Source organism: Alligator sinensis, unplaced genomic scaffold, assembly GCF_000455745.1.
Source record: "Alligator sinensis unplaced genomic scaffold, ASM45574v1 scaffold428_1, whole genome shotgun sequence".
NCBI lineage: Eukaryota > Metazoa > Chordata > Crocodylia > Alligatoridae > Alligator > Alligator sinensis.
In genome coordinates, this window is record NW_005841919.1 from 1,755,381 (window position 1) to 1,765,546 (window position 10,166).

Genomic DNA, 10,166 nt, shown 5'->3' on the forward strand with positions numbered 1-10,166 from the left:
CCAGGCAGTACAGGCATAGGTGCAGTCCTCCCCTCCCCCATCCATCTCACAGATGCCCCCACAGCACTCTGCATGGGGCTGAGCCCCGCCTGCTCCTGCCAAGGGCAGTACGCACCATGCTTCTGCCCACCCTGGCCCTGGGCTAGCATGTACAGCTTCCTGGTGGGACTGCTCCCAGTGTGATTGCAACTACCTGGGTACTGGTCAGCTCCCCCTGCCTCCAACAGCTCCTCCTCCTCCTGCCAATTGATTGTATCTGGCCCACAGTACTCGGCATGGGGTTGAGTACTGTTTGCCCCTGTCTGGGGCAGCCCGTGCCCTGCTTTCGGTCTGGGCAGTAGGAAGTGCAGGGAAGCTCTGGGGGCATGTGCTGAGCAGCAGCTGCCCAGCCAGGTGGGGGAGAAATTGCAGCCGTGTGGCTCCTGTCCCAGTGTGCAGAGCATCAACAGCATCTGCTGCCCAGCATGCGTCCCCAAGGCTCACCCACACTGCCTGCTGCCCAAAGCGGGAGCAGGGTGTGGGCTGCCCCGGGCAGGAGAAAGCGTGGCTTAGCCCCATGTGGAGCACTGTGGGCCCGAGACAATCAATTGGCAGGTCCTCTACAACTCCAATTAGTTGGAAGGTTGGATCCAGCCCGCAGGCCATTTTTTGTTGACCACCCCTATAAAATTTTATTATTAAAAACTAGATTGATTTTCATTATGTTTTAAATCTATTTGGCACTGTGGTGTGTCCTAAACACATTGGTTTATTGATGGGGGGGAAACTTGAATTTGCAATAAAATTGGTTTAATTATTGGTTATAATGAACATTACCCACAGACCCGAAAATGATCCAAATGTTTATTGCCAGTGATGTGGGTGGATTTTATAGCTTTTGAATTGTCTTCCAGTGCTTACCACTCTACACTGAGAACCTTGTAAATAACATAGTATTTCTAAACCATTTTAAAAGAAATGTAATCATTAAAATGTCACTGTATGATGCACTGAGATAATTTAACTTCATGTAGACTTTAAAAAAAGTAATCTGATCAGTAAAAATACCATCTAAAGCAGTTGCTAAAAGCAGTATTTCCATTTATAAAAGACGGTTTTTATCCAAGCATTTCCAAGACCCATAAAAAGCACTGTTAAATCATTCAAGTCCTTGATTCAGCATGGTACTTAGGCATGAACAGAATCTTAAGCAAATGGGTAGCTCCACTGAATTCAAGAGGACCCATGCTTAAGAACTCAGATGCTTAAGTTACATAGGTGCTTCAGTGTCTTGCTGAATTGGAGCTTTAGTTCTGAAACTGCTGCTGAAACAGCCATTTACTCAGGGATACAAAGTGCAGAGGACATGATCTAATTTTTCTCTTTGGGTATTAGTGGAATTTAGAAGGAACAACACTGAAACTAAAAACATTACATTGATGTAAAACATGGTTTGGAAGGAAAGAACTGGGGCAATGGTTTTTACAATATACTTAACAGTAACTTAGAGTTAGGATTTTTATTATTTATTATATGACCCAACAAAAAGCTATTTTGGGGGCTAAATCCTGCTTCATGCTATCCGCCTAAAAAGCATGCATACAGCTGTGCTACTGCAATTTTTGGTATTTCTGCATCATTTGGGATTCTACAGGAAAACAGAATTGCCCTTCTTTCCTGCTAGAAGTAAAATGGAGGAGGAAGAGGTAGACCCTCCCATGGTTTGGGTCTAGTCATTAAAAGATTAGGTTCTAGGTCCTCTCTCATATCCAACGAGGGCATGCACCTCCTTCTTTCCTGACCCCAAATATGGTGATCAGTTTGACCCTGAGAAGAGGGGCAAAACCTTATAGCCAGAAACCTCTGGCTTTAAGTCCCAGCAACAGCATTGGTACACTTCAGTCAAAATCCCCAGCCCTGACTGTAGACAAAACCCAATGCTTCTGAGGAGGGCTTAAACTGCACCCTTTCCCCCTTCCCACCCACCAACACATGTAGCAGCAAGAGGAGGGGGTGCAAAATTCCCTCCCATTTATCATTGACTTCAACAGGTGTTGCACCACGTTGTGGATCCAGAGGACCTAATCTTGATTGCCCCTCCTCATTGTGAATAGCCTTTACAATTCAAGTCAGTAATGACTAACAATCAGGCAACTCACAAGAGAAAAGGTTTGCAGGACTGAGACTATGAACCATGACTGTGCAAAGTCTTACACACACACTTTTCATATTGTGTGTAGTCCCGCTAAAGTCAGTGGGACTGCTCCAAATATGTAAATTATTTATAGGGGGTGCTGGTTGTAGCTGTGTTGGTCTAAGGACATAGGCAGACAAGGTTCTTTGGGTAAATGTAATATCTTTTATTAAACCAACTAAATAGTTGGAAGAATTGTTCTTTCCAAGCATTAAGGTACAAACACCCTTCTACAAAGGTTGTTTGTACCTGAAAGCTTGCAAAGATCAATTTTTCCAACTATTTAGTTGATCTAATAAAAGATACCACATTTACCTAAAGAATCTGTCTGTAAATTATTTTAAGCACTTAAGTCATTGCATGACAGTCAGCTTTTTTTCTTCCAGCTGCTTTCCTGATGCTAAAAATCTATGTTTAACAGAAAGAGGAAAAACATTGTAAAGCACCTTGTAAGCAAAGCTTGTACTAACGGTAGGTGAATTCAGCAAACAATGCACTGATAGATAGCAACAGATTGTTTTGTGGGATTTATCAATGGACTTCCTCAAGCTTGCAGCAATGTGAGTCAGTACAATCTGGCCTGTTCTGAATGCTGTATTAGAAACTATTGTTCAGCATATCACAGTTAAATGAATTATAGTCAGTATTTCAATAAGGATTATACTCTTGTATTTTTATTTTAGGGACAAATCCTGATTCCTCTTTGTAGTCAAAATGGGGGCAGGAGTTTAGACTCTCTGCATCTATCATTTCTTAATGGCTGGCTCTCAGCATCTCCTTCTTTGCTGCCCTGATAATCTGGATTGCACTTTGGAGAGGTGTATCACTCTGTTGGGAAATAGATCTATATTGTTTGGTGTGTAGCAGCCTAATATATGTTCCCAGGAGAACAATTTGGTTCCAGCCCTCAATCTCCATCCCTAGATGAGCTACATTGAACGGAGAAAAACCCAAAAGATGAAAGTTCAACACTGCCTTTATGTCATAACATCTCATTGAAATATGTAACTGATGTTCACAGCTTCTTTTTCCTGGAAATATCACAGTAAACTCATCTTTAATTCTTACCCATACTGGCCTAGATTCACCTCATCTCTCTGACTCCTTTGCACACAGCTCTAGTTACAGCAATGCAATACAATCAGTGCTTCATAGAAAACTGGCCTGTTGGTTCAGCATCAAATTTCAGATTTGCTCAAACCATGGGCTCTTCAACTTGTGACTATTTTAAAATGCTGGCAAGGGGCAGCTTTCTAAGAACCATATAGGTTGTAGACGCACAGGTATAGCACCAACATGCACGGGCAAGTATACTTACTGGAAGGCCTGGTTCACCAGAAGCTCCATTTTTCCCATCTTCCCCAGGTGATCCAGGGGGGCCTGTATTTGAATCTGGCCCTGGTTTTCCTGGGAGACCAGGTAATCCAGGAGGGCCTGGTGGCCCAGGGAGACCCTTGATAAAACAAAAAAATTGTGAGAAAACATTGTCACAGTATGCAGTCTCAATCTCACCTACCTGTCTCATTTGTACTAGCTTAGTTCCAAGTATCTTAAAATCTGATTTTAAAATATCCTCCTTTTAAAAAAAAATACATGATTTCTTTTTGCTAGTTTTTTCTCTCACATGCCTAATATCCTCATTAATGCTATTCCCTTTGGTCTATCCTACCTTGCCTGTCTCCACAACAATCTACAACTGAGGAAGACTGATCTGGACGAATGTACTTGGATTTAGGTATCCTTCTTTTTCTACACTTCTCTCTTGCTTTCCTCCAAGTCATGAGTTCCCTTCCTCTTTTAAAATCTTCCTGTAAAGCTTCATGTGCTCTTTAAATTACATTAGCTCTCCCTGAAAAGCATTTGTAATACTGTGTATGAAATATACAGTAGAAAATGTGCATTTGTTATTTGATATGACTGATTCACAATGATTCAAAAGCTGGGATAATTTAAAAATCTAGATAAAAATATACAAAGCTTCAATGTGTAACTAAGTGTATCAGGGAGCCAGAGGCTTCTGTTACTTTAAGGTGGAGAATGTAACAGACAGGAGCACTGAACCTGGGCTAGCTGCAGAAGAGACAGCTAGGGAGCTAAAGGGCTGAAAATAACTACCTCATAGCAAGCTATAGAACAAGAGGCCAATAGGACAGAGCTCCAGGGAGGCAGGAGGGTAAAAAACTGCAGCTCAGCCAGGAGAACAGCAGTAGGCTGCTCATTAGGCCCAGGGAGCATACCTGTGGCCAATCAGGGGCATACCTGACCGAAAGAGGAGTTCAGAGTATACAAACCCAGATGCCTGGGGCAGAGGAACCAATGTTGTCCTGAACTCTGTAGAGTGAGATACTCCTGCTAGCCTGGATTGTCAAAGAGTGATAACTTCAGGCCTGGAGATACCCCATGCACTAGGAGAGAGCCAGAGGGAGGGGAGAAGGCTTCTGCAGCAGTATGATGACCCAGAGGGGGTTTGAGAGTTTTAAACTAGGCAGGTGGCTGGCATGTCAGTTTTAGTTTAGCCAGAGGACCAGTTTGTAGCTGAAGGGGTGGATTGGAGGCCATACAGCAGGGTACCTGGCGCACACTGGATTTTAACTCCTGCAAAACAGCAGGAGAGCAAGCAGGCAGGGGGAAGAGTGAGCCAGGCTAGGGCCGAGATGGCCAAAGCCTGGACAAGGGCAGAGCAAGCCAAGCTAGAGCCAAGAGGAGCTCTAGTGAAGATAGGGCCTAGGGCCCAGAGCGGCTTTGGTAGGACCAGAGGGCCTGGCAGACTAGTAAATGAACAAGAGTAAGACCTGCAAGGCATGAGGCTATGGGGGAGGCTGAAGGCTGCAACTAATGCCACTAAGGTAATTCAAGTGTCTGAATGTGTGGATAGGGCCAACAGGACTCAGTCTCAGTGAGACACCCGTGTCAGTGGGGCATGGAGCAGTAGCAAATTTTGAGTCCTTTGCCACAAGCAGGACTGGGGCCTAGCAAGTATGTAAGGCTAGGCTAAATGGGGACCCAGTGGGCACACTAAGGGACTTTGGGGAATTTTCTCCCAAAGTAAAATAAAATTTATGTCAAAGCGTGGCAGGCAGGAGAGTAAGGAGGTTGCCCCGAGGAACTGACTAGAAAGGTAGTTGGGCCACTAGGGCTAGGGACAGACATTCAAAAAGCCTGAGCCTGAATTGATTCAATCTTTGCAGGTTAGTCTAACTTGGCTAGGCTAAACCGGTTTGCAATTGCACAGACATCCCAGAATCCCAGTAATGTAGGCACATGCCTGCAGTGACTCAGGCTAGAAGCCAGGGGGCACTAGAGCGGCCCTCCATTCCATTCCACAGTGCTGAGCTAAGGGGAGGCATGGCTAGGCCCCGGCAGGACACTCTGATTAGGGAGGGGTTCCACCCCTCCCTTGATAACAGAGCATTTATCAGTTTTGTTATCAGCATTTAACACCCCATCTTAAATAAAGCCCCTCTTATGAATTCAAGCTCTTCTTAAACAACTTTTTCCAAAAAAGGGAACATTCCAAGGAGGAACATTACCAGCTACCTGTTGATTAGCTACAAAAAGGACACAATCCTGTCTGCCTTTGTCCCATCTGCCACAGCACAGACAGCAGCCAGCATGTGGTGTGCCAGCTCATGCTGAGAGGTGTCTGTGTAAGGCAGACAGGAGAGGGGAAACCCTGCTTAACAAGGAGTGGTGAGGAGAGGGCGGGGGAAGCAGGGGGAAGCCAGGCAGATGCCTGCAGTCTCTGCAGGAGCTGCAGCCAGGGAGCAGAGGGGAGGGGCCAGCTCTGCTGTGGAGCAGAGAGCACAGTCCAGAGAGCATGCCAGGATGCTGGGGTAATCTGGTTTAACTTAAACCAGGAAGGGGTCTGGGACAGACCTTGGATAAACCAGTTTGATCCAAATCAGTTATGTCTGGTACTACTACATTCAACCAGGTTTATCTCAAACCGGTTTTAGCCATTTTCAAACCACTTTATGTGCACCGAACATCTGTCCGTAGCCTAGGAAACATCATGGCTGCTATTGGCAGCTAGTCCTATCCCAGTGTGCATTGAATGTTAGTGAATACTTACTCTAAAAAGCTCATGGTCTCTGTCAAGGTCACCAGAGCCTGATCCTTCAGGGTCAAGTCTACTCTGAAATTAAAAGAATTCATTTATAAATGCTATTTTTACTGAAGAGATGAAAAACTAATAGATAAGAACACTGTTGGTGAATCACCACTTATCTCATTGTAGCTGTCATCTCCAGGTCAGAATGATCCTTTTGCAATAAACTATATTATTATGCCCTAATTAATATTTTGTCTGCAACAGGAGGGGACACACCCAGTGTGTCTTGTTTAGATACACCCAGTGTGTGGAACAGGAAGGGGACAAAACAATTGTCCCTGGCCCCACGGGGCAACCAACAAAGCCCAGAAGCATGAGAAATATCAAACACTCTCCATTTTGCTCTGCAACCTGGAGACAGCAGACATACATTATATATATTTCACCAAATCACTGGACAGCCAGAACTCCCCTTTCTGTATCCTCTCCATAAACTTATCCCAGCAACTTTAATCTTCTTTCACATCTAAGCCAGTCTTGGACTCTGCTTAATTTTCCTGCTACTGAGCATGGTTCTTTTCCATATCCACCTGCTTTATGCAGCAGAGCTCTTTTCATTTTGTCCCCACAATCTGAGAGGAGGCAGTGAGGGAGGAGGGCTCCTGCGCTTCTAACAGTTGCTCTTGGCAGAGCACTCCAGGCATAGCTACTTCTAGATCATCCCAAACCAATGCTTATCCAATTTCTTCCTCAAATCTCCAATGATGGAGATTCCACAATTTCCTTAGGCAGTCTATTTTAATCCCTCACTGTTCTAACAGTGGAGAAGTTTTTTTCTGATATCCAATCTAAATCTAGTTTGTTGCAACCTCAAGTCACTGGCCCATGTCCTGCTCTCTACAGCAGCAGAAAAAAAAAAGAGGTATTCTTTTTCTTAATGGCAGCCCTTCAGCTATTTGTAGACTGCTATCATGTCTCCTCCTAATGGCCTTTTTTGAAAGCTGAACATGCTTATATTTCTCTAAACCTCTCCTCATGTGGCTTACCTTCCAAGCAAGCAGTGCTTACAATTTGTAATCACTCACCTGTGGACCCTCTCTAACTTTTCCATGTCCTTTTTAAAGTGTGGAGCCCAAAACTGCACATAGTACTCTAGATGAGGCCTAACTGGTGCCAAAAAGGTGACTCCTATTGATGTAACCCAAAACTACAGTTGCTTTTTGTACAGCTGTGCTATAGTACAAACTCATATTGAGCCTGTGATGTACCAAGATTCCTAAATCCTTCCCTGTAGTGCTGTCATCCATCCAGTAATCACTCATGTTGCATTTATGTGCTTCTGCCACCTACTTTCTAGTTTGGTAATCATCCACAAATCTGCTTTAAAAAGCTCTATTTAAGCATCCACATCATTAACAAACATGTTGAACAGCAGCAGGCCCTGGACAGACTCCTGTGGAATTCCACTCAAAACCTTTTGACATTCTGACATGAATCCATTTATAATTACCCTTTGCTTGCAGCTATTGAGACATTTGTCTATCCACCTTAGAGTAGCTTTGTCTAGCCCACATTTTTCCAATTTGTTTATGAGAAAGTCATGTGGGACATAGTTAAAAGCCTTGCTGAGATTCAGATACACTATACTGATTGCATTACTTTCATCTACCCAGCAAGTTATTTTGTTGAAGAAAAAGATCTAGTGCATTTGGCACAATTAGTAAATCCATGCTGCTTGGTTGTAATCAACCTTTCCTCCTCCAGATACTTGCAAATATACTTCTGCATGATATTCTCCAGTAATTTCCCAGGAGGTGTGATCAACCAATCTGCAATTCCCATGGTCCTCCTTTTTGGCTTTCTAAAGAGGGCCATTGTATTCATCCTTTTCCAGTCCTCTGATACCTCACCTGTCTCCCATCACTTCATAAATATATATATATTTTAAAGAGGGGCACTATCTATGTTGGTGCTTTTCTAGTCCTCTGGTATATCACCTGTCTCCCACATGATGAAGAAGAGGAGTCTAAGCACTTAGAGGAAAACAAGAGAATCAGGAATAGCCAACATGGATGCATCAAGAGTAGAGCATACTGACCAACTTGATTTTGTTCTATGATAATGTAAAATAGGCTCTGTGGCTGGCAGGAGGGCACTGGATGTGATATACTTTGATTTTAGCAAGGCTTCTCATTCTGTTTCCCAGAACATTCTCATTACAAAGCTAAGGAACTATGGTTATAGATGAAAACTCTGTAACCTGGCCACATAACTGGTTGGAGCAGTCATCAATGGCTCAATGTCTAGCTGCAAGAAGGTATTGAGTGGAGTTCCCTGGGGACCTAATGTAGGCCCAGAATTGCTTACCATCTTCAATAGTGATTTGGAGGATGGGACTGAATGCACACTTAGGAAATTTGAAGATGATATCAAGTCGGGTAGAGTTACAGACACTTTGAAGAGTACAGCTTGGATCCAGAATGATCCTGATAAACTAGATAAATGGTTCAAAATGAATCTCATGAAATTCAGTAAGGACAAGTGGGAGGGGAGGGGGCCGCAGGAAGACATGGAGACACCACCCGAGCAAGACAGGTGACACATGCAAGGAGTGCCCAGGTAAGAAACAGGGGTCCGGATAATCTTCCTAATCGGGGGGTGGCACGCGCAGCTATGCAAGGCCTTAAATGCCTATATACCAATGCTCATAGTATGGGGAACAAACAGGAGGAACTCGCCCTCAGAATAGCCAGTTCAAACCCAGACATAGTAGGGATTACAGAATCGTGGTGGGATTCATCGCACGACTGGGCAGTTAGCATTAGGGGCTATAGGCTCTACAGGTGGGATAGAGAAGGAAGAAAGGGAGAGGGTGTGGCACTCTATGTCAAAGAGCAATACGCATCCTCTGCCAGCAAAATGGGGTCAGAGGAGGGGCAAGCTGAAGTGGTCTGGGTCAAGATACAAGGGGGTCATGGGGAGAGGGATTTCATGCTGGGGGTCTACTACAGATCCCCCCAACCAAGGGGAGGAGCTGGACCGGGAATTTTCAGGCCAGCTTGCAGAGGCACTTAAGGCAAGGGATGTAGTTGTCATGGATGATCTAAATTACCTGGACATCTGCTGAGAGGAGCAGTCAGCCAGGTCAGACTGTTCCAGGAGGTTCCTGGCCAAGATACAGGACCTCCACTTAACCCAGGAGATGCACAGTCCCACCAGAGGAAATGCCCTGTTGGACCGGGTCCTGGCCACAGGCGATGATCTGGTAAGGGGGCTCCAGGTCCTTGACCACCTGGGTGATAGCGATCATCGCTTGCTGGAATTCATCATCCAGCGCAGGGTGACAAGGGCCTGCAGCAAGGCGGTAGCCCTCGACTTCAAGAGGGCCAACTTCAACAAGTTGAGATTGGTGGGAGAGGCACTGGGGTTCTTGAGGGCAGGGGAACTCAGTGCCCAAGATGAGTGGTTGTCCCTTAAGGAGACAATACTCAGGGCCCAAGGGGTGACAATCCCAACAAGAAGCAAGTGGGGCAAGAGTGCCCAAAAGCCTCCCTGGCTCACCAAGGACGTCCGGGAATGCCTGGTTGCCAAAAAGGTGGCGTACACCCAGTGGAAAGGGGGTGGGGGGGAGCTATCTCCAAAGAGGAGTATACCTCCACTGCTTGGGCCTGTAGGGGGCTGTTAGGAAAGCTAAGGCAGACATAGAGCTAGGACTAGCATTCAAGATCAAAGATAATAAAAAGGCCTTTTTCAAAAATGGAGGATGAAATATGGAGGATAAAGAAGGCGCTGGGAAATGTGGGGCCCCTGCAAGATACGCTGGGCAATCTGGTGGTTGCGCCAGAGGAGAAGGCAGACCTCTTTAACAAATTCTTCACCTCCGTTTTCTTGTGCAGGGACCGGGACTCCCCCACCGTGATTCAAGACGGACTCGAGGGGAAC

At 45.2% G+C, this 10,166-nt stretch overlaps 1 protein-coding gene across 4 annotated transcripts in view; it reads right to left on the reverse strand.

Annotated features, from left to right (window-relative positions):
• Nucleotides 1-10,166, reverse strand: part of COL15A1 (collagen type XV alpha 1 chain) — a 337,165-nt gene that overhangs the window by 120,575 nt on the left and 206,424 nt on the right. For 3 of the 4 annotated variants that reach the window (XM_006018966.2, XM_025198310.1, XM_025198311.1), the window contains 2 exons: nucleotides 6,246-6,308; nucleotides 3,492-3,626 (listed from right to left, as the gene is read on the reverse strand). In XM_006018966.2, coding sequence (XP_006019028.1) covers nucleotides 3,492-3,626; nucleotides 6,246-6,308 — 198 coding nt within the window. The remainder of the gene's footprint in view (nucleotides 1-3,491; nucleotides 3,627-6,245; nucleotides 6,309-10,166) is intronic. The other variant, XM_025198313.1, reaches the window with a different exon arrangement.